Source organism: Hydractinia symbiolongicarpus, chromosome 8 (genome assembly GCF_029227915.1).
Source record: "Hydractinia symbiolongicarpus strain clone_291-10 chromosome 8, HSymV2.1, whole genome shotgun sequence".
NCBI classification, from domain to species: Eukaryota; Metazoa; Cnidaria; class Hydrozoa; order Anthoathecata; family Hydractiniidae; genus Hydractinia; species Hydractinia symbiolongicarpus.
Genome location: NC_079882.1, coordinates 24,201,498 through 24,225,924, shown reverse-complemented (window position 1 = coordinate 24,225,924; position 24,427 = coordinate 24,201,498). Strand labels below are relative to the sequence as shown.

At 32.8% G+C, this 24,427-nt stretch overlaps 2 protein-coding genes across 7 annotated transcripts; one reads left to right on the top strand and one right to left on the bottom strand.

The window, feature by feature from the left end:
- Positions 1–475: 475 nt before the first annotated feature.
- Positions 476–11,361, top strand: LOC130655641 (uncharacterized). Of its 2 annotated transcripts, none has more exons than XM_057458417.1 (22): positions 476–623; positions 1,905–2,038; positions 2,680–2,748; positions 2,977–3,033; positions 3,889–4,068; positions 4,237–4,407; positions 4,512–4,649; positions 4,774–4,888; positions 5,694–5,772; positions 6,231–6,336; positions 6,488–6,598; positions 6,763–6,873; positions 7,270–7,455; positions 7,624–7,803; positions 7,903–8,049; positions 8,635–8,763; positions 9,036–9,163; positions 9,852–9,939; positions 10,104–10,136; positions 10,435–10,598; positions 10,788–10,958; positions 11,278–11,361. In XM_057458417.1, the coding sequence occupies exons 2-21, from the start codon at positions 1,918–1,920 to the stop codon at positions 10,950–10,952; spliced, it is 2,478 nt and encodes an 825-aa protein (XP_057314400.1). In that variant the 5' UTR covers positions 476–623; positions 1,905–1,917; the 3' UTR covers positions 10,953–10,958; positions 11,278–11,361. The 2 variants fall into 2 exon arrangements, with proteins under 2 accessions (XP_057314400.1, XP_057314401.1); XM_057458418.1 differs by lacking the exon at positions 476–623 and adding an exon at positions 668–690.
- LOC130655643 (regulator of G-protein signaling 17-like) lies at positions 7,841–21,538 on the bottom strand. 5 transcript variants are annotated; one of them, XM_057458423.1, is made up of 7 exons: positions 21,384–21,538; positions 14,586–14,680; positions 14,054–14,083; positions 13,746–13,807; positions 12,575–12,738; positions 8,454–8,507; positions 7,841–8,235 (listed from the first exon to the last, which is right to left on the bottom strand). In XM_057458423.1, exons 1-7 carry the CDS (start codon positions 21,411–21,413, stop codon positions 8,203–8,205), a joined length of 468 nt encoding a protein of 155 aa, XP_057314406.1. In that variant the 5' UTR covers positions 21,414–21,538; the 3' UTR covers positions 7,841–8,202. The 5 variants fall into 5 exon arrangements, with proteins under 5 accessions (XP_057314406.1, XP_057314402.1, XP_057314405.1 ...); XM_057458419.1 differs by lacking the exons at positions 7,841–8,235; positions 8,454–8,507 and adding an exon at positions 11,695–12,175 and having other exon boundaries at positions 21,384–21,537; XM_057458422.1 differs by lacking the exons at positions 7,841–8,235; positions 8,454–8,507; positions 21,384–21,538 and adding exons at positions 11,695–12,175; positions 20,572–20,678.
- Positions 21,539–24,427: the final 2,889 nt, after the last annotated feature.

Genomic DNA, 24,427 nt, shown 5'->3' with positions numbered 1-24,427 from the left:
GCTGAAGCTTATTATACTAATTATTGTTACATTGTCCGTTAGGGTACAGACACACTAGAAAAAATATTTCTTCTTTTTTCTATTTTCCTTTTCAACAACAAACGTAGATTCCCTCGTTTTTTATGCATTGTGAAAGCTTTATTTTTACTGTTCTTTATTCTGTAATACATCTGCGTAATGCAATATCCTTTCTTTTTGACCTTAGATAAATTATTTAACCTACTGATAATAACGCCTCTGGCGTGATTTCACATGTTGCACGCAGTTACGAGTTTGTGTAACCTTTGAGTCGGTCTATAAATTCTATCATTACACTGATGCCATAAAATCTTTTTTTTTGATTGAGATGACCCTGTGAAGAAAAAATAATGCTTTGCTAAGCATCTTGATTTTTTGAACTGCCTCGCGAATTTTTTTTATGTAATCCAAAACAACAAATTTTTGTTTGCATGTGAAGTCAAGTTTGAATAGGAACACGTAATTAATGAGGGTTCATGATTTTAGTAACCAGTTTATTTTTGTTGCAGTTGTGTTTGTTTTACCTTACGTGTTAAACTACACAGCACTGCAACAAAGATTAAAACAAACAGTGAAGTTTTAACTTCGTTCCATGCAGCTTTGAGGTAAGGTTTTTCTTATGTTGCTTCTACAAAAATTTTAATGCGATTGAGGGTGAATTTAAGTAAAACGGTGAGTAGAGATGATGTCCTGTGCGTTGACTTTTGTACAAGGTTTTTTCTTATAGTACCTTTTTCGATGTGTTGGGATTGTAGCAATGAAACCCTTTGAAAACATTGATTTGTTGCGTAACAGCACAGCTTAAGTATAGCATACCTCGTCCCCAGTATAACGAACATTAGGGCAAGTGCGTTTGATGTATGTGGAGCAACTTTGTACCTAGGTCTATCTGTTTAACTTTTGTTCTAGATGTGGTATAGGTTATAATGTTTTTTTCACGTTTCACGACCTTCGAAAGGCAAAAATTCTCTTATCGGTTTGGATTTTGGGATACCTTTGATCAGGATGGTTTTCGGCTAAGCTAAGTGGAAATCTGGTATTTTGCAGTTCACAATATATGAAAATCAACGTCATCTTCCCTTCTATAAGCAAAATTTCAAAAGTCATTATTTCGTAAAACTAATACTAGTTGTCAAATTACTTTTTCTATGCTGATGTCAGCATTTCTGTGTTTAATTTTGTGAAGAATCAATGTAATCAAGTTGTTTTGAAAACTTGTCGTTAAAGACATATGTGGTTAGATGTTTAGATGCGTGGGGGAAGAAGGCTGATGTACTGCCTAAGATTTTTTTTTTAAGATTTTTTCTACAAGATAATGCTTACTAGTTTTAACCAAGTTTCCACGCAAAAGTTATCGATATGGTGGGGAAAATTGTCCAGAGTCATTATTCTTGCGAAATACACAAAAATATAACCGCGTTCAGCATAAAATTCTACACAATGTAACGAAAAATTGTTTTAAAGATAAAATCCTAGTCTAATATAATACAACTTCTGAATTTGTATCACGTGATGCTAGTCTAACCAATCCTCGTACTTCTGTTTCTTGGTCGAATCTTTAATTTCCCTTGAATGCATTGTTACGAATTTTCTAACCACCTCTCTATCATTTTGCTCAACATTCTTTCGCAACACCAGGAAGTTAAGAAAACTACATTCTTTCATCGTTCTTAAGTGTTTCGTACAATAATTAAATATTTCGCCTTTTTCGTTTTTTAATCAATTAAATAGATGAATTGAAAAATACATTGCTACGATATACTTTAAGTCAGCCTCGCAACCATGCTTTGTTTTCACAACAACACACCAGGTTCATATATTACACACGAATTTGTGAAAAACATTGCTTATATTTTCGATGCAATTTTCTATAACTGCGTATCTAGACTCTGCAACGCAATGAAGACTTGTAAGATATTGGTGGCCGTTTTGTTGTTCGTTGTTGTTTATTTTGTTTCAACACTGCCTGTTGAAGACGAGCTTGTTGCTATCAGAACTAAAAGGCACTACGAACACAAAGGTTAGTTCACCCATGTTTTCTCCAAACTCTTAATATTCAGTCTTCATTTGACATTCTTTTAACGCGTTTAAAAATTGCTCAAAAAAAAATAATTAGGTACAATTTTTGAAGTTCTTATAAAAAACGTAAAAAAATATCATGTGACCCTACAATAAGCATTTCCCTGCATGATTGATTACGTTTATATTTGAATTAATACTTAACCTCGTTCCCAGTGCCGTTAGCGCAACGAGATTGAGTAATAATATTGAAGCGAATTGCGGAGAGTAAGCAGTACACGTAACTATTCCTAAGAAGTGTAATTCTATATTTCTTTTGCTTTTTTGAGCGATGCATAACAGTATGATTCAAAAAAAAAAATTCTTCGTGGAATCCCATTCTGTTCATTAAAGTACTTAAAACAGTTTAGTTGTGTCTCAACCTTAAATTTGTGTCCATTCTCCTTGCCACACACGTCCTGCTCCAGGTGTACTTTCTTACAGGATCTTGTACGATATTCATATCTCACGAACCTGGGAGAGACCTTGGTCTACGACCGAATAAAACTTGCTGAGACCCATGGACGAAAGGATTATTCGAATTTAATTTTGTGTTTGATACGTTCTTAAGCTTTTTTTCTTTACTTTTTATATATATTATAGACGAAAAGTCGCATTCGGAAGAGTGTAAACACGAGAAATGTAGTGATAAAATGAGTAAACATGAACGCAGTAAGTCACTTGTTATTATACTAAACCCTTCTTCATTTTAAATTAGGATCCAAGGTGCAACCCTAGAAGCTACAGGTCTGTAGTTGTGGTGGAGCAGAAAGGGCTCCCATTGTTTTTATAACAAGCCTAATATATAAAATTCTTTTCTAATTTTAGTCTCTGGCGATATATATAATTTTACTGACCCTGATATTTTTTTTAGATTTAAAGTTTTCAACCTTTTTTTAGAAAAATGGGAAAAGTATTACAAAAAGTTAAAAAAGGAACATGGAAGCAGTGATCCTGGTAACTTTTATCTTTTTTACCACAGATGTATCAATAATCAGGAAACCCAGCATAATTTTCTTACCACCTAAAATCGGAATAATTAAGATGAGAAAGATTTCGCTGGGGGGTTGCAAGCGAATTTTCTGCTTTCAGAATACTGACCGCGCTTTTTGATTGATTACTTCATTCTTTCCTGACGTGACCATTGCCGGGAATGTTTTAGCACGAATGGTCGCACTCACCTGAAACAACCAAAATTCAATCCGCCACCATTTAGAAGGGAAAGAAAAAAATTTACTAAAAATTGTTTTTACATGTTTTTAAAAGCTTTATGTGACTTCTTAGTTTGTATTCTTATATCATTTTTTGTTTCTATTATTATTGTTGCTAAATTCATCGGTCGAATAACCCCCCCCCCAGCATTGAGGAGCCCCTAAAACGCCCAGCAGGAATAAGGTTAACTAGGTTGATGAATCACTGCTGTATGCAATAAAAAAAGAAAAAGAAAAGTCATATCGAAGAGGTTGATTTGTTTGTTAAATTTCGTCGATAAACGATATGATAATATTTTGTATGAATTTAATTTCGCGGACAGCCCTTACTTCAAATATTTTGCGTGAACTTAATTTCGCGATTCTTTAAAAATCTTGCGAAATATAATCTATGCGAAACATAATTCACCAATGGTCTATAAAGGGTAAAATTTGTAACTTGTTCACACAGAACCAAAATGAAGAGAAACAACAATCTTGTCCCCAGATCTATTTAGTTTTTTACATCAGGACGGAAAATTCCTTGGCGATGAGTTTAGAGAAACAAGAGTCAAAAAAATGGTTTGTGCTTTGTGACATCTGTAGTGTTTTTCACATTTAGAGTTTTGGAAAATGGAAAAGGATGACAAGAAAAAGCATTATCCGCCACATTTAAAGAAAAAGATTGAAAAAGGAGAAAAAATCAAGCAGGCGGAAGAAGATCAATTTGAAAATGAATTTGGTCGATATTACCAGCGAAATACCACATCTATAATTGATGTCATAAGTTCAATTAACACTGGTACCCTTTCTAACTTTTCAAAATAATCTTTACATACATATATACGTTTGCCTACCTTCGAATGTTCTTAACTTTTTCAAATTAAAGCCTAAATATGCTCTCTATAAAAATGGAAATGGATAAAAAGAAAATGATATTCAAAAACACTTTGATATTTTCTTATTGTAGGAAACGATATAACAGAAGTTGAAGAAGGAGACTTGGTTGTTACTATACCTCACTTTGACTATCGTGATAAAGCATTTCAACAAACTGCCAGGGAGCTTGAATGTGATGATGATCATGGAAAAAAACCAAAGGGAAAGAAGAAACCAAAGGGAAAGAAACACCACTGTCATAGTATGTCCGAGCATATTTCGTTCTATGTTTGATTGAAATGATTTTGACACAAAAAGCTTACTGCATTTTTTTAAAAAAATATTAAATTCTATTTATTTACAAAGAAAAAAAGAGCAAGGACAAAAAGTATCACCATCACAAATATAAACGAATGTGGGAAGAACGTAAGCGAGATGCTCGTCGAGACCGAGTTTACCTGTGGCTTAACAGAGTGGTACCATACACTATCGATTCAGCTCTTAGTAAGTTTAGCGAAGAAAACTTATGGTACCCTATATTGAAAATGTTCAATCTTATGCCTTGATTTTTCTTTTAATAAAAGTAACAGAAAATTTATAATAATATTCTCTGTTACATAATTTTCAGGTGAATCAGCAGATACAATCAAGTATGCTTTACAACAGATTGAAGAGAAAACATGCATCAGATTTAAAGAATACCAAGATGAACCCAACTGGGTTGTTTTTGTTAAGAAGTCTGGGTTTGTAAACTTTTTTGTTGCAATGTTGAACTTGATAAGAAATACAACCCCATTTAAGACGGTTCATCTTTCTAAAGGTTGTCCTCTTGAGACTGCTTTATTATTCGCGCCAAAATTAATTTCGCGAAACTTTTAAAAGTCTTGAACTGCGTGATTTTATTCGGCGAAAATGTCAAAAGTTTTAACCGAGAAAATAAATTCCACGATATTCATTGTTTTGTTATGCATTTTTCTATGTCTAAAAGTATTAAAAATAATTCAGTGAATTGTCAACATTTAAAATAAAAACTTTTAGATTTGAAATTATACAAAAGTCAGCGTTGTCCCCAGGGGTCTTTTACGCATATAATAGTCTAGACGATCTACAAAAAATTTTTGTTTTTATTCATCAGTCGGTTAGAGCGCGATATTTTCCCAGATATTATTCGGTGTTTTTTGTATGGAATTGAACTTTGGTGCGCAGCTTCGGTGCCATGTTATCTATCGTTTTCGCGAGGAAAAACAATGGTACTCTTTGGATGAGGGAGATCATTTTCACTAACTCGGAAATGTATGTTTGCATCAGTAGTTACGTAGGAGGAACGAGTTCTCCACGGTAGTGACTAGTGTGTATCGGCGCGTAGGTTGATATTGATTTGACATTAACCTAGCCTTTTTAAACAAAGAAAGAGAAGAAAGCGGTCACACCGGTGTGTCACCGTACTAATAAAATTTTCTATAAGACCGTAAATTTAGAAAGTGATTATTGTGGGTTAATAAATTAAAAACTTTAGCCAAATTAACTTGCAACGTGTTTTTCCCCTAGTTGTTGGTCAAGTGTGGGAAGAAAGTTTTGGTCAACAGGTCCTCAAGAAATCTCATTGGGAAGTAACTGCATGTACACTGTAAGTTTTTATTGATTTAATGTTCATTTTTTTCTGAATTTGGGGTGAAACATTATAGTACATAGGAAAACCAATTTGGCCTTAAATCGGAAATACTACCGATTTAGCTTTCTCATTCTGCCAACTCTCCCTCCCAAAAGGCTCATCTCAAAATAATTTATGCCAAATAAGCCTTGACCTTTTGAAGCTCCCATTATTTTTCAAATCCTTTATTTGACAAAAACACACGTAACACTCGCATACTTTTGATGCAAGCAACTGTTCTTAGCTACTGACAATCATTTAAACCATCTCCCTCAAAATCACTTCTGAAATAAGCCCCAAGGGGGGGCTTATGGGGGGAAATAGAGTAATTAAGGGTTCGTAAAATTAAATCAAAAGATTATTAGATGGAATGTTTATCAGTTTAAAAGAGCAACAACCTAATATCTTTTTTACTTCTACTTTTCTTATTTCAGGGTATTATTATTCACGAAGTGTTGCATGCTCTTGGTTTTTGGCACGAGCAATCAAGACCAGATCGAGGAGAATATGTTGAGATCTTTTGGGAGAACATCCAACCAAGTTAGTATTTTCGTTAAAAAGAAAATCGCTACCGTAGAATAATCTTTCAAAAAAACCCTTGTTTTACAGGTTTCTTAAGTTGAGAATATCTGGAGTTATTTCAATCGAATGTAAATTATATTTAACCGCTTATTAATTTTTCTTTATTTAGGTGAGCAACATAATTTTAACAAATACGGAAAGAATGTTGCTGATGTACTCACTGCTCCGTATGACTTTGATTCTATAATGCATTATGGGAAAAACTCGTTTGCAATAAATGGTACGAAACTTTTACTTATTTTTCGTCGAGTTTACGAAAAGATGATAAACTGAATTTTCAGATGTTTAAAGTGTTAAAATTAGTTGATATGATTTGTTAGAATTTTTACTTTTACTTCGTTAGGTCAATGTCTCTCTATGCATAGATATTATTTTGGTTTTTAGCTAAGAAGCCGACAATTCAAAGTTTGATAGACCCTGCCACACCATTAGGGCAAAGAGACGGATTGTCAGCAACAGACATTTTTCAAATCAATCTTTTGTATGACTGTGCGAGTAAGCATTGGGATTTTATTATTTATTTATTTATTTATTTATTTATTTATTTATTTATTTATTTATTTATTTATTTATTTATTTATTTATTCATTCATTCATTCATTCATTCATTCATTCATTCATTCATTCATTTATTTATTTATTGTCGATCAATTATTTTCACGATTTAAATTTATTTAATTGTTTAATTGAACTTGATGACATCACAGAGGTTTGCGATTATTTTTATCAACCACAAAAAAGATTGAACGAGAAAAGCTACACCAAAAAACCCGAAAAAATCCTTTCGCGAAGATCTTTGCGAAGATCTCTGCACAAAAATTAATCAACTTAAGCTTGCCACGTGTTATTTTCATTCTTTTTTATTACAATTTGTCAATGTTCTATTTATAGACACAGGTACTGGCTGGAGCAACTGGTCTCAATTTGGTCCATGTGACACATCGTGCAGCAAAGAAAGGACAAGATTCTGCATGGATCCAAAGGACAGGATGGGATGTCAAAACCCTCTTTCAACTGAACTGTTGTATTGGGGTGTGGATGTTGAAAAAGCTGTTTGTCCAGACGCAGAGTGTTATGGTAGATTGAATTTAAAAGTATAGAAGTATCAACAGTAACTGTTCAAACCTTAGATTCGCATCTCTTTTTCTATCCTTCAATTCAAACTAAATTTATTTTAAACACCCTTAGTTACTGCTATGCTATTTCTCAATACAAATTAAAAAAAAACCACTGTTCGTAATTTAGCTCCAATCGATGGCCATTGGAATAAATGGGGAGCTTGGGGAGACTGCAGTGTGACATGTGGCGATGGAATTCAAACCAGATCTCGGGAATGTACTGACCCTGCCCCCGTACATGGCGGTAAGGCTTGCGTTGGCTCGAATGTACAGACGCATGCCTGCAAGAGACAAAGCTGTGACGCTGGTTAGATATTTTATATATAGAGTACTAATAATGTGGATTTTGCTGAGTAAGCTAAATGACATCTTTAAATTAAAAATAATTAACAATGTATTGCTTTAGGACCATACGATTGTGGATTTGATATCGATTCGACACCGTTATGTACGTGGAGTATGGATTCAACGTCCGATTTTAACTGGCAACGTAACTCGGGATTCACTCCATCTTCGGGTACTGGACCGGATTCTGACAATACTACTGGAACAGGTAACGCAAACAATACGCATGCGCGAAAAAATAACGGTCTTTTTCATTTAAAAAAGTCAGGCCACTTAAAAATTGTGAGACAGCCTTTTTAGTATCATCACCTCAATTTCTTCAACAACCTCGTCCACAGGACATCTTATGTCTTTTCTGACATCACGACAGCGATATGTTCGTATGACCGTTTCTCTTTAAGAGAAAGCAAAATAAGAAATAACGACATTAACAAGAGATATAGAAATTAAATCAAATTCAGTTGAATTGGATTTTGGCTTCAAAAAAAAAAGTTTCAGGGACTATGGTTAGAAAAGTTGAACACATTACCTCAAAAAAAAACAGAGTTGGTGAATATTATCGCGGCTGGCTTCTTTTAAAAACGCAGTAAGAACAAGTTAAGCTATACTTACATGAGAAAAACATGCACATCCAGTCTCGGCCAAAACTACATGCTCTATGGTAAACTAAACAAATAAACAAACAAAAGTGTACTACGTACTTTGTTCGACAGCCTTTTTGAATTCATATCAAACCAGCTTCATGAGACTTGTTTTGACTTTCCCTTATGCGATTTATGTTTCGTTAAAATAGGTTATTATATGTATATTGAGAGTTCGTCGCCATGTCAAGCAGGATGGAAAGCGCGTCTAGTTAGTGAAAGTATGAAAGCTGGTAGTAGATGTCTCAGGTTTGCGTATAACATGTATGGTCTATCAACAGGTAGGTGATCTTAGAGTATCCTTGTGTTTTTTCGTTGCGTTTTTTCAAAGAAATTATTCTTATTGTTAGGAAAAGAAATAATTTTTCAATTTTTTAAAATGCCGATCCATGAAAGTGAATCCAGGTTTTAATGGCTGACCTGAGATTGTTTACCTTTCCCGATTAATGTTTTTTTTTGTGTTTGCAGAGTAAAAATTATTAATTCTGTTTATTAGCATAAGAAAAGATGTCTTAAACTTGTTCAAGGCTGGTACCTTTTTTAATTATTTCAGGCAATTTAAACGTATACGTTAAAGATGTCTCAACACATGCGCTAACTCCCGTATTCACAAAATCTGGTGACCAGCTAAAACTATGGCACGATGCAGAAATTGATGTAGCGTCAGCTAATGACTATCAGGTGAGCCAGGCCAAAGAGGTCAAAATAAATTGGTGTTTATTTTGAAAAAAAATTGTTTTGGATTGTTTGCAACAGAGATATGTTTTCTGTCGTTTTCGTTAATGCCTCTCTAGAGGATTGATATAGACGCAAATTTTTCTTTTTACGCAACTGAACTGGATTTGAAAAATTATTAAGCAACTTCAGTTCTGCACAAATATAAACACAATCAACACGATATAATTTGGTACGAAGATAGAAAGAGACGTTCTTTCAAAACAAAACAAAAAAATAAACTTCAAGAAAAGAAAACTACAATAACTTCTTTGTTGCAAACTTCGGTTTATTTTCAAGAATTTTCTTTTACCAATAATATGACTACTTTTTCCTTCTTACTCAAATTACTAAATTAGTGAGGTAAAATTAAGCAAGCAATTTTAGCAATTTTTTCACTTCATGGGTTGGTCCTTACCTGTGGTAGAGGCAACGGCTAATCATGCCTGCGTTGTAGACTTTACCACAGACCTCGTGATTAAGAATCAAACTCGATCGAATAAAATAGAAAATCTTCTCGTCGGATACGATGTTCTATGTTAGCCTGCAACAAAGTTGTCGAAAGAAATAGATTTTTACAGGTTTCTTTTTAAACTTTTTATTGCAGCTGCCTTAAAAAATGTTTTAGCATTGAGTTCCGCCATTTTTTCAATAGATTGTTATAGAAGGTGTTCGTGGGAACAGTTTCCAAGGTGATTCAGCAATTGATGACATCACAGTAAAAGATGGCGCATGTAATGAACGTAGGTCTACAAAAACATTGTTTTCTGCCACCAGGGTCGTTATAAGTAGCAGCTATCTCCCACACGGTGGTTTAAGCCACATAACATGTTTCTCGTTAGAATTTTTAGTTATTGTATTTTTGCGTCAAAATTCTTTGACTAATCCACGCATATTTTTGTTTCAGCTGTCACTACTCCACCTCCTCCTGAACCCACTGGTAAATTATTTGATTTTAATTATTTTAAGGTTTTTTGTTTTTTTACTGCAATAATTTAGTGTGCACAAACAAATTTTCGTTCATTTCACAGAATTTTTACTTATATGCGTTTAAAATTCGCCTTACAATTTCGAGAAGAAACTTACGATACATTTATTTTCAAATTTGTTAGCCAGAATCTTTATTGTAGTGATTCATTTGATTCCCCTGCCTCCGTGATAAAGTTTTCGCGTCCTGATTTTCGCCTGTGGCAAAGCTTGCTTCGCTTACCCAGCACTAATCGCAAATTTTTCTTTAGTGGAAAAAGTTGGGTGTTACTATAGCAAAGGTTACATTGACGGTAAACGAACATTCCCTGTTGTGAAGAACTTACGGAGTCACATTGTTTGGACTGATTGGGAAAGAACTTTAAAGGAACTAATTCTTCTTTGTTCGGCTTTTGCACGCGAAAATAACTACGAGGTACGATTGACTTGATTACCCAATATGAAAATTTCTTTTGCTTCTTTGTAATATTGTGTATCAAAATCCCTTTGACGAGGTAAAAAAGAATAATAAAAATGGACATTATCCGTTATTTAAATTTTCGTTTAATTAGTGAGAAACTTCCCCTGTCACTAAAATTTGAAAACTTGAGTGTTTTTTTGTTAGTATTTTTCCATTGAATATTATGGCGAATGTTGGACTGGTGCTACGTCCGAGGTAAACTATGCCAGAGATGGAGAAACAACAGACTGTTGGCCAGGAACTGCGGACAATGTTGGACCAGCGCTAGTTGGACAGGAATTCTCCGGAATGGTTTATAAATGGGTTTAGAATGCTGTAAGTACACCTGTTCAATTCTTTGTAACCCGCTTTATCCACGGTGGAGAGATCCAAGATTCTGATTGGCTGGTCGAGTAAATAAATTCCTGGAGGCTGAGCTTAACATTATCATTTTCAGTACGCCTTTATTTGCAAATGGAAAGGAACGAAAATACAAGAATTTTTGGAACAAATTTGACATATTGTGTCTGATAAATATAAATTTAGTATATAATGGCAACCTCGTTCCCAGTGCTTCGGCTATTAATACCTCGACTCACCCTTACTTTCTACTGTTGTCTCCAGAGTTCAGTAAATTTTTTAACATTTTTTTTAGGTAAAGCTTCAGAGTAAAGAGGGATTGCCAACGAAAGAAAACTGTAAATTCTACTATTATAAAATATAGCAGACAACAAACGCCTTTGAGAGTCCTTTACGTCAACCAACGTTTCATAAATAATGTGTGATAGTACCACCTTTTACAAAAAAAACATATTGCACTATTACACTCGGCTGTCTTACGGAGGAGTGGAGGAAAAAAATTTAATTTAGTCTGCTCGCGTATTTAAGTTGATTATAAAGCATTCTATTTGATGTAAATCAAAACATTCACGCATTACGTGCGACTGCGATATACAAAGGACGGGCGACCCTGTGCATTTTTCTACGGCCGTGTGTTTTCACGCTTTGCCGCAACTTTTCATTCTGGTCTGCACAGTAGCGGGTAAAAACCGATACTAAAACAACGGAAATGTACATGTTCTTATAATTCTCTATTGAATATAATTCTCTGTTGAATACGTTCTTACATACACATGTTAAAAAACCAACAAACTGGCCGTAAAATTATCTCACATTATTCACATATATTACATTTCTTAACGCTGCCGTGATATGACCAACCACGAATATACATTTAAAGTTCGTACTCCCGTATAAATGTACCTTTATAAATTAAAACTGCATATATCTTGCATGTGAACGTAGCTTAACAGAAACCTCACTACATTCTAGGATATTCTCAACAGGATGTCTGGTATGCTAAAGAAGACAAATGCATTCACCGGCTGGAGTTATCTACATAGACGCCGATATGATTTTGATTTAAGGAATCTTGGGAAACAATCTCTGTACATTAAGCTATATATGTAGCCTTGTGCTGATTTAAATAAATTTTTTGGAGCATCTTTTATGTTTGATTCTATTTCATTTTTATGTTTCGCATCTAAACTCACCTGAAAATATAAAACAAAATTGTTGTACAGAAATTAATTCAAACCCTATATAGACTCGTAGCTATAGCTAGTGAAAAAAATCCACAGGATTTCGCCCCCCGCTACAATCTTCAGCTCGAAGGGAATTTGCATGTCGCAACAAAGACAATAATAGGAACTGGCATTTTAATTTCCTGTGTGTGTAACACATTTTTTTTTCGAGGACAGACAGACATAATACAGGTATTAGTGAAGGAGACAAGTCGTTCGCCCGGCGTGCATTTTTGTCCGCCTAAATCCGAGGAAGAATCCACGGATTTGACCGTAAAGAAAATTAATTACTCTGCGGGATGGTCGGCTGTGTGCGGGTATAGAAATTAGACAGGTGAATTAATTACTATGTAAAAAAGAAGGGTATACCTCACACGGTGAAATAGTGGATACAAATTCATCATACAAGGTTTTTGCTTTCTTTTGTCTGCTATCATCATCCAAATTGGAATATTTTTCTGCTTCAATCCAAAATCTTAAGTTTTCATCACTAAATTGTCCTTGTAGAAATTCTTGGAAAGATTTTTGTCCAACTAGAAAATTAAACGAACTCATGGTTAAAAGTTAAAAGGCATTTGTAAAGCATAACAGTGGAATCGTTTTCTCGCATGGTTAACGAATAACGCAGAAGTCAGACAGGTAACTCCTTAAATACACGTTGTTTTATTGGCGTTTTTTACAAAACATGTGCTCACATTTGTTCCAAAAGTAAGTAGACGCTAAGCATATTATTCAGACAATAGTTATTTTACAATTTTTTTGGGTTTTTTCTTCGAAGGTATAAAATGTCATGTCGTTTCTTTGCTTTCTTTAAATACACGTTTCTTTTTAAAGAAACTAAACAAACAGTAAAAGTTTAAATTCTGAGATCATTTTACTAGAATGGTTTTTTAACAAGTTTCTTAATTTTGACGGAGTCCATAAGAGATTCCCATGAAGATGAGGTTTTTATCAACATATATGCGAGAAAAGATAAAATAATGACTTTTTCGTCTTTTGTTTACTATCTAAAATGATGTCTGCTTCTGTTGAAATCGTCAATTTTTAAGTAAACTTGCAATTTGTCAGGATAACCTATTCGATAATCGTTAAACTTCTTGCTATACCAGGTAATAATACCTGACTGCCATTTGAATGCTATTGGTTGTTGAGAGGGCATGAAATATATTCTTACTTCAAATGGTCACATTTTTACAACTAATAAAAGTTTTTTATGAAGAAGTGGTTTCTTATATAAAAAATGTGTGAAGTTCTTCACTTGCAGGCTACTGCATGCTAAACATTCGCCTGTGTAAGAGGCTTTGATAGATAAGTATAATAAAGCATGTACTGGGCCATTTTATAATTTTACTGCATAAGCATATCCCAGCATATAAGCGTATATTTAAACCCTGGCTCGTTCTTCTACACTATTTCACGCAGGTTAAAAATTTAAAGTGTAAAGAAATCCGATTGAGTTAGCTTCATTTTTTTCCTAACGTCAATATTGCTTCTACTAGATGTTTCGACATTCTCTCAAAGTTGTTTGACCACGACTTACCTGGATGTTTCAACATTCTTTCAAAGTTGTTTGACCACGACTTAGCTTCTTCTCGCAACGTTCTACAAAAAAAACACATCTTAAAGACATCGGTTAAACATTCACAACAAGTTTGGGAGAACTTCACAAGCTGGTCAGTTGATCGACATAAAGTAAAAGAAGCCTATAATCTTCGAAAATTATCTTCACACGAAACTACAGTCCCAATATCACAAAATTAAGCATGAATTAAGCCAATATTATATTGTGATGCTGCTAGGCAACAAAGTGAAGGCTTTGCGCGAGAAAAGAGGAAAGAAAAAACACACCTTCGATCGTCATCTTCAGGACTGGACTTTCTAAACAAGATTACAATAGTTAAATAAAAAACGACAGTTGTTTTCTGACCTTTTTCAAGGAGTAATCCGGTTTGACAATAACAGAAAATTAATATAGAATATAGAAAAAAGAATATAAAAGTTTCTATAACCTGACGAATAAAAAACGGGCTGAAGCAAAAAATAAATTAAAAAATAATATCCATGTTTTCTCCTTTTTACAACTTTTCAGGAGCTTTTTTCTAGAACTATATTCCGGAGATTTAAGTTGTTTTAAGGATTTCCCTGCTTTGTTACATATCAATTATTCTTTCATTATTTTGAAGTTCTACGCAAAACAAAATGAAAAAAACATCTGACAACCAACCTAAGTTACATACATCACAAATCAAATGTTCACACCTAATATATATTACGTGTTAATGTTCAATAAATTTTCTCTCCTCGTTTGGGATATGAATTAGAAAAGAGAGAGTAGTAGAGATAAAAAAAGGATAGTGATTGAAAATAAATGTTTTCAAACCTGTTCACAGTAAAGCAGCCACAACAGTAACTTTTTTGACGTCTCGTGTTATCGAATTCTTCGGGAGCTACACTGGAAGCGCCGCCACCCATCGACTATAAAAAAAAACACAGCCACAAAATGTGTTATCAGAAACGAGTTTTGACTAAATTACTTCGTATGTAAACATATTCTACCAACCGCACTCTTTAAGTTTTCACATGCCAAGATAATTGTTTGCAGTTAATTAAATTTCAGCTTGTACAACGACCCGATTAAAAAAATCTATTTAAATCGAACTCATTATAAACAATAATCTTACGTAAAAAGATCCGCCATTTTGGGCATATTAACTACGACGTTTAATACATTCATACCACGTGACTATGACATGTTGTAATTTGCACCGACATACAACATAATTAAATTAATGAGAGGTAAAAATGTAAAAAAATGATCAATTAAATAAACTGTTCAATCTCGGACGATAAAAAAAGGTTTAATCTGATATACATTAAACCCTGGGAACACATGAAAATTAGAACAATTAATACAAATAAAAGACCTCAATATTAAATCTAATTTCGCAAATTACTAAAGAACGGTTTGCTATACTAGCCCCTAAACGGGTTGCTTACAAAAAAAAAAGTTCGTTTCATTCATTGAATTAAAAATTACAGCAAGCAAAACCGGACCATAATAAAATAAGCTTGTGATAATCTAAATAAGAATTAATTTTCACCAAAAAAAAAAAAAAAAATAGCAAAAAATTAAGATGCCTATTGTTCTCAACGCAAAGTAAAAACACTACGTCATAAAGAAATTCATCTATTGTTTCCAGTTATTTCCAAAAAACACGCCATGTCATGGTATTTAGCATTATGATTGGTCAAAATTTTAGGCATCGCGCAAAACGCAATAAAGAATACATTTTTTTGCAAGAAACAAATCTTTTGTCATGAAGAGGTTAAACTTCTATGATCAAGAGCATGCGCAGTAACAACTTCGCTGAAGCATTGCCCATAAAATTATAACGGGAAATGTACTTGGTAAAAAAAAAAGGTTGGCTTTTTCCCAGAGCTGATATGAACGTTGATATACAGTACTAAAAAACACTAACATTCAGTGATTTTTCGATTCGATCAACAAAAACAAACTATTCCCTAACAACACCGTAACAACAACAAAAGAAGTACTAACGTAAACAAAAACAAAACAAATTCGTGTAGCCCACAACACGGCATCGTACCTTGTTTTAAAAACCAAATAGAAATATACCGAAAACAGAAAAAACAGTTCGTTTTTTTCCTCCCTATAAACAGATGTCTTATATAAAAAAGACATTTATTTCATGAGTGTTTCCATGGAGATGCCCTCTAATATTACATAATCTTTCAGACTCTTCAATTTGATATTTAAGAATATTGTCGTTGTTTTTAACCGAAGATATTTAACTTTATGGGGATCAATAAGAAATATTTTCCGAGAGAAAACACATTTTATTGTCAAATATTTAATAAGACATGGTACGAGGTTGCTTGAATCTATTTCATCTCTCACTACGATATCAAAGTTCTAAGTACAATACAAGCGCTCTAGTAAAATTTACAGTGATTTCATATAAAACTCATCATTTAAAAGAAATCTTACTCAAAATTCCAGCAAACATGCGAAGTTATATTTAAAAAACAGTTCGAAGAGATCATTAATTAAACTCCATAAACAAACAAGCGCTACGTTCTATAAGATGCGTTGCTGAATTAAGAGGCAATGTTTATTTAAGGGCGGTGCAGAAATAAATAATTATGGTGCAATGGTAATCACAAAAGATTGAAACCTAAATTCCAGAAAGGTCTAAAAAAAATATTTTCGGACAGGATTCAGTTGAAATTCCAGGATAAAAGCTAACTTGTGAAAATTCTAACCTTTTTGTTTTTCGGAGCTTTTTTAAGAAAAAATATGCCACTTTTTTCTACTTCTCTTTTTCCCCAATGCTTCCAAATTTTTTTTAGGAAAAAACACTAAATTTCAGACTTTGAGAAAAACATGTTCTTAATTTTTTCTATTTCAAAGCCTAAAAATGTTTTTAAAGGCGTCTTTAGAAAAAACAAGTTATATTTCGTCACCCACTCATCTTTGTAACACATCGTGCAAGCACCATCCACCCACTTGTTACGTAATATGTACCCCCCTCCTCTTCAATGAATGTTTTTGTTATTTGCCTGTGTTGTATGTGCCTTGAAACTATGAGAACAATGAGTTTACACGACAAAGTTGTCACTGTTTCTGAATTCTGGTTTTCCAATTTTCGCTGGAAACTTATTGTTTTCCTGTCTTGAAAGAATAAAATTGATATTAAACCTTAATGTGTACTGGCAAACATAAGCAAAAATCTTTAACTTTTGGTTCGAAGTACAACATACAGTTTATATTTGGAAGATGTAGGCAATCTGACTCTTTGTGATTATGGAGTCAACACTTGCTCCTTAGGTCCACCTAAGTGAGTCAAATTTTTTTAATTTTTTTTCTATGTTTAAAATAAAAATCAGGTCTCTTTTAGCCTTTTTCAGCAAAAGCGACAGCCATGACAGTCTTTTAGAGTTTATTAAATGACAAAATTAAAGAAAATTCTAAGGGCTCAACATTTCTGGATTAGACAAAGACACTCCATTTTATGCAAAAACAACCTTGCTTTTACAGAAAAAAAACTTTTCGATCGATACAAGTAAAAAAGGAAACATTTTTGACAGATTCATGGTTGTTGTTTTTTTTAATAAAAAAAATCAGATAATATCAAACAACGTAATCGTTTTTATATGAAAGTCATGAAAGTTATTTTGAAGGACTATAATTTTTTTGAAGTATAACCTTACATCCATTTATTATATCCTCAACTTTAAAATAATAAAAAAATGAAAATTACACTAAAGAAAAACTTACTAAGAAAAAAAAAAATCAAAATGAAAATATTTTCTGAACTTACTTTTTCTAACATTCAAATTCACTTCTCTTCTTTTACATTAACAATTTAATATTGTATGTAATATAATTTTTTATTCCGTTTAAAACTGTTTCCTTTCTCATGTTAGAGCAATATGTTTTTTCATTTTATCTGTCGTAGTGATAACTACGAAACAAAACAAAACACTTGGTTACAAAGAAATGAAATCACCCCCTTGAACAAAAATAATAATATAACCTAAGAACACAATTTTTTTGATTATTTTAAAAGGTATGCAGCAAAATTGATGCAAAATTCAAGTTTGGAATTAAAGCCAGTTAAAAAAATACAAGCTATGCACATAAAAAATCATTGATATTCACACATAAGAAATGGTTTTTAAACTTTTTCAAAACTCTTTTTTTCTTAAAAAGTACAAACCACTGGTGGATGAAGGGCACAAAACACATACAAAAATATACAAAACTTTAAAAATGCTTTATTTTTAAGTTTTTGGAAGTTTTGTTTCAGGTGTAGCATTATAATAATAATAAAAAAAATCAATTTAAAATGCAGGTGTTTTTTTCTCACTTCTTTGTTTGCTTTGTTTCGATTTCTTTGATTGATTTTCATTACAATATTTCTTCGTAAACACATGAATTTTTTTACTTTAAAACCCCAGAACTGGTTTCTATTTACTAGTATTTATTATTTTTTAATCGCTAAAAATAGTGCATGTGGTTGTTTTACAGTCAGAATGGAAGGGAGTCTAGGTCAGACACCCATCTAAGTTCAGAAGACAAAAAATAATATTATAATCAACATTTTTCACAACAACTTCGATAAAAAAAATTCACTACTACTGGTGAACCACAGCCCAATGAATCTAAGATTGTTTTCGAAATTATGAATTTTCCAAATAGTTGGAAAATGTAGCACAAGCAGTGACCAAAGGAGGAGTTAGAAAATCTTGACTACAGCAAAGATTTTTTTTTACTTTACTTTTAGACAAAAAAAAAATCATAAAACCTAAAAAATCAAACACATTATAAAATAGGATTTCTATAACTTTTAAGTTACCAAGCTATAGCAAACATAATTTCAGAATTTTCTCCCAACATATTACTTCCATTAAATGTTGAGAAGAAAAGCTGCTTAGATGTTTTTTTAAACACACAAATACTTACCTGCATGTTCATCATTCCATTACAACATCTTTGCTCTAAATTTTTGGAGTTTGAAAAAAAATATAAAACAGGTGCATCAGTGCTTTTTGTGAAGCAGTAATGTTTTTCAACTTTTAACAGAAATAAAAAAGAGTTTTTCTTTCATTAAAGCTGGCGTGATTCAGTAAAAAGGTTTTTTTGTCTTAAATTTGGAAAGCTCTTTTAATAATAATTTTTATCAAAACACCTCCTTGCAAAAAATATACTTTTAGTATACACATCATTTTAGAAATACAACAACTTCTATGTTGTGACTGAAATACCATCAGAAAACTCTAAATAAATTAGCACATGTATGGGGAATAACATTTAAGACCAGGTGGTTGCTATTTTTTATTTTAGCAACATAATTAGTTAACCAATATGGTTTAACGCCATTGTGAATCACTCAATGTCTTTTTTCAATATTTAAGTTTAAATAGATGACAGAGTTGATCTATCAAGTTCTATTGTAGTACCTTAATAAAAGCATCTAACAAAGAGCTACCTATACCCTCTTCAAGTAGGACTTAAACCAAACAAGCAGCATCTCTGGATGCCAGAAAACCATTGTATTCAACAAAACTTCTCTAATAATAAAACCTCTTCAGGTCAATGAGAACAGCACGGCGTTTTGTTGGTAAAGCTAAATAAAGACATTCACCACTGCGTTGCAGTGGAAAAAAGGTTTTTCAAGATCAAGACGTACACAAATAATTTTTACGGTCAACTCAATATTTAGCTATATCTCACATGCAGAATTTAAAGTGCCTGTTAAAATGAAATCCTTATTTTCTTGAAATTCTTAACATTTTCTGACAAAAATTCCTGACTTGGCTTGGCTTTTTTTAAAAAAATTTTCACAGTATTTAAAAAAATATTAACCAAAAGTCAATTATAATTAGAAGCTTTAACAATCATACTGTTTCTAAAATTTACCCAACACGTTAGTACCGTTAAATAATTTAAAACCTCCAGTGTCTAAAGCCTTAGGGACACAGCATAATATATGTAGCATAATATTTTTACATGCAATACAACAAAATGTTGCAGAAACATTTCAACAAAATAAACTATTTTGCACATTTTTGCAACAAATATTTTGATGCAGAAGGTCATTTGTTGAAGTTTGCAGTGCAACATTTTTGCAACCCAATCGAAATGTTTGAAGATACGTACTTATGTGGGTTACATATTTGCAGAGGTTTGTTTACAAAACAGGATGGTAGAGGAACTAAAGTTGAAAAATGGAGTGGTACGGCCCAAATTTTTCTCTGTTTTGAAGCCATAAGCAAACCAAAATTTTTTGTTTACTTTGAAACCCTTTATTTTCGTTTTCATCGTCGTTCAAAAGTAAAAAATCTGGAGCAATATGTTCCACAACCATCTTCTTCATTTTAATTCAAAAACTGTTACAGTACGTTTTATGTTTGATGGTTACATGAGAGATGTTTTATGCACGTAAAAAACCCTTTGTGTCCCCAAGGCTTAAGACACTGTAAGCCAAAAAAACTTGCCTAGTGAAGACACAACTTTTAGACAGCAAACAAAAAAATTGTGGACACAAGTCAAACACTGGAAACTAATTACAAGCATAACTTTGGCAAGATTATTTGAATATTTTTCCTTTTTCTGTAACAAAACTACTGAATAAATTTTCTAACTGAACCTGAATAGCATTATAAATGAATAGTATTTTTTTGTATAGCTTATGATAAAATAAATTACATTTTCACGTTCTATTTTTATAATGCTTTGTTTATTGTTTTGTCCATAACCAACACACTGCCATTTTGTTTTAATTTGTGCATTGATAATCTGCCTTATTGTGGTCACACCTGCTTTACTTAAAATGCCATACCTTACATTTCCTTTCAACATCATGTCTTTAAGCAGTCATAATGAGTAAGAAATAGCAAGGCAAAATTTTCCTGCCTAAACTAAACACTCAAACTTGGCTTTGCAGTATGACTGACAAATAAAAATGGTTTTGATTGACCTTTTTAAACTTGAATCACTGCTATAAATATCAACTTTTCCTTACATTTTGACAATATTGTGGAAATTTTTCCTAACAAAGTAGACACCCTAGCATTGCTGTACATCTTGACGCTGAGTATGTTCTATAACATCGCAGGGTATTATAATTAAAACATTTTTTATTCTCATAATTAATTTTACTTAAAGCGTTTATTTAAGATAACAAGTTGTGCATATAGCTCGAAGTAATGTTTCGCCTGTGTTCTATTTAAAGGCCATTACCACTGACAGCCTCTCTGTATTCCTGCATTAAGTATCACCCTTCTAATTCAGAGAAAGAAAGAAACAACAACAATCACTGTTAAGATATTTAATCTTTTATCTGAAATATGGTGTTCTAGTTTACTGAATTAGAGAATTCAGGGAAAATTTCAATTGAGAAATATCCATTTAATGGCTACTTAGGGTGCTGAAGTACACCCTGCATCTTTGCATCATAAATAATCAAAACAGTAACCAGTTTAGCTTTTTCCCAGAATATCAAATTGGTAAAATCATCAAATTAACATAAGGTAAAAAATAGTATTGTATATATCACAAAATATAAAAGTCTTGACTCATTGTTTCTGAGTAAACAAAGATACTTTGATGTTTAGACAAAATTTAAAAAACATATAAAAAAATTATACTTACTATTACTGGAGACGAGGCTGTTCCATTCATGAAGGCACAAATTACGATACAACTAAGCTGTGTTTTAGTTAATCAAATGATTTGAATCATAAAATCTTATACACAATGCTAGAATATGAAAAATATAAAAATGTATATATAATAAGGCATAACGTTTAAGCAAGACTCACAAAGCGAAAACTACATGCTTAACTTCAATCCAGAGTTTGAATTTTCGGTGAAGTAATCACTGTGTAAAAACCTCTACTTAACACCTTTACTTAAATCTTGGGTGCATAAAACAAGGGTGCATAAAAATTAACAAATTTAATATAGACCCAAAAATATTGTTAACATGAAAAATGATATTCAAAAAATCATTCAATGTTGACATGATAAAGATTAAAAAATATATTTAAAAAAAAAAATCCAAATTTTATGCACAGGGTCCGAATTAAAAATGTAAAGTCAGTTTGTAAAAATTTGCTCAGAGAAGAAAACCTCTTCCATTTTCTGGAAGCAATGTAGGCTGCTTGCCATTAATCTTTTGATTCACAATAATCCCTCAAAGAATGATTTGCAAAGACAGTATTTCAAGTCACAAATTGCAGCCTGCTTATTTAAAACCCATATGCGGATCCTGTTTATTTTCTTTAACTCTTGTTAATAAAAAAAAAAGACACTACATTTAACAGACACTTCTTTTTATCACAACCCTTAAAATTAGGATTTTTTAACGTCGGACGTGAGATACATTTTAACTGATTTGCGTCAGCATTGCGTTGGCAATATTTTTTTTCTAGTTAAATTTTTCAGCTAGCAATAACTTTCGTCATTCACCTCTTATTAGGGCTAGACTCCTCATAAATTCAATGCATTGATCTTCTAAGACAATGACAAATAGGAATGGAGTAAAAGTCTTATTGACATACCTTCTGGTGAACTTCGTTGAGGTTAATAGTTCACTGCTAACTGGCTTTTTATTTTTCAAGGTGAACTCATTAGGTTAGAGCATTAGTATGTTGTATATTGCAGAAGTCCCAGTGACATGCTTCGAAAATGCTTGTCACTGGCACAATTTAACATGAAGCAGAACTGTACAGGTGACTCAATTGTTAGAGTCTTCGCAGAACGTCTCTCCTTACAAAACCGAGGGCAGGGCTGACTTATTGCCTGCTGTGTCGTGTGAGAGAAAGAACTTCTGGACTTCTTTTTAATACGATATACAATTTCTTCAAATATTATTACAAATCGAATGGCACCACAGTATTTCTGTAGCCTAAATGATTTTAGTTAATGGTAATGGACTAACTGACTGAAAATCGAATGTAATTACTTTGTAGTCGCAATAAGTAGCTCAAACAAAACCAAAATATTGTTATTTAAAAAATTTGCAACAAAATTATGTCAACAATTTTTTTGCCGACGCAACTAGGGTATCTTCGTATTTTACGTCGGCAATTACAGTGCCAAATGCCGACGCTAATTTTAAGGCCTGTATAATCTCCTTCAACTAGTTGTTCGAAAGAAATCACAGCATAAAAATAATAATAAATTAGGAATTCTGATGGAACTTCTCCTTTTCCTGATACACAAAAAGAACTTATCTGAACCTGGTCTTGTATCATTTTACCTTGATACTTTTGTGGTTGTTTTCTTTTAAAGCTAAAAAGAGGACCATTTTATCTTATCCCATAAGTAACAAAGTCTGGTTGTGTTTTTGCATTAGCATATCACCGCCTGATACATCTTAGGAATACTTAGGCTAAGTACATTTGTGGTGCGTGACAATACACTTAAGGAAAAAACCACCTTTTATTCAACAAAGATATGCTAGCATTAAAAACTTGAAGATTCTAATTCTGATATGCCTACTTCTTAAGTGTGCCATAAGGTGCAGAAAAAAGTCTATAGGCCAATCTTTGCGATAAACACACACCATAATCAGTCAGGAAAAACCGCCAAACGTCTAACATGTAGCATCAACTATAAACAGTCTGAAATCCTAGCACTATTTCTTTTTTTCTTCATACTTTTACATCTATACAATTACACCATTAGACGTCTTTTTTTGATTCACTAACTTATATAAATCCAGTTTTCAGTGTTGCCAGGAACAGTCCACCATATTGTTTAACAAGCATGTGAAAGACCTCTGGGAACAGGGTTAAGTACAGTTGTTTTACACGTCAGAAATAAATATACTTTTGCTGATAAGAAAATCCTGGAAAAGATCCCGGAAAAACCCCTACCAACCAACATATTTCTGGTTAAGCGGCTCTAGTCTAGCTACAAGGTTGTCACAGACTTTCTCAATTAAACTTCCAGACATTATATGACATGACTACTGGGATACACTGAGGCATTTTCGTTTGTACTCCCTCCAACAAAGGCGAGAAAGGTTCTCAAATCGTAAAGGCCGCCTTTTTAATCTTTCACCTGTTCTGTCAACATCAAAGCCCAGCTCCTCCAAACTACACCAAAGTTTTTGTTATCAAGCTCAAGACTATTCTCCCTAAACATATTAGAGACACGTCTCAAAGTTCACTTGAGTCATTTAAAAGAACATTAAATAAGGTCCTGAGTTCCTTGTTCGATGAACCTTCTATACCAGAAAGGGAGATCCTGTTAATTAAGCTGTATGGCATATGACATACATCTAAATTAGGAGGTAGAAAAAGTTTTTCCCCGATTTCTCAAAAAATGTAAATTTTAGCAGAACCACCGTTGCAGCTCTTTCATCGTCAGTTTGACCACTATATTATAAAAGAAGAACGGTATTTCCAGCACCCGGGTTCAAAAGATATAGACTATAAATAAAGGTTCTTTGTTAGCGATAGTCTATTTAAGCTGTACTGCATCCTAGTTAGGATGTCACGTCACATGATACATCCTATTTAAGCGGATATTTTTAAAACTTCAAATTTAGCGGATCCCCAGGGTGCTACAAAAAACTAATGTATTGGAGATGTTTATATGCACGTAAATATTGGATTCATTCAGTTAGATAGATGCTAAAATTCAGTTAAATGTGTGTTTTAGACGGTCAAAGTTTTGTACATCTT

Bases quoted from the DNA above. Each gene is read 5' to 3' on its own strand.
- LOC130655641 (XM_057458417.1), top strand. From the start codon at position 1,918: ATGAAGACTTGTAAGATATTGGTGGCCGTTTTGTTGTTCGTTGTTGTT. The intron at 6,599-6,762 runs GTACGAAACTTT...TTTGGTTTTTAG, and splicing joins AAACTCGTTTGCAATAAATG to CTAAGAAGCCGACAATTCAA. The intron at 9,940-10,103 runs GTAGGTCTACAA...TTTTTGTTTCAG, and splicing joins AGATGGCGCATGTAATGAAC to CTGTCACTACTCCACCTCCT.
- LOC130655643 (XM_057458419.1), bottom strand. From the start codon at position 21,413: ATGAATGGAACAGCCTCGTCTCCAGTAATA. The intron at 14,084-14,585 runs GTTTGAAAACAT...AATCTTGTTTAG, and splicing joins GGCTGCTTTACTGTGAACAG to AAAGTCCAGTCCTGAAGATG. The intron at 13,808-14,053 runs GTGTGTTTTTTC...TTTTTTTTGTAG, and splicing joins CCTGAAGATGACGATCGAAG to AACGTTGCGAGAAGAAGCTA.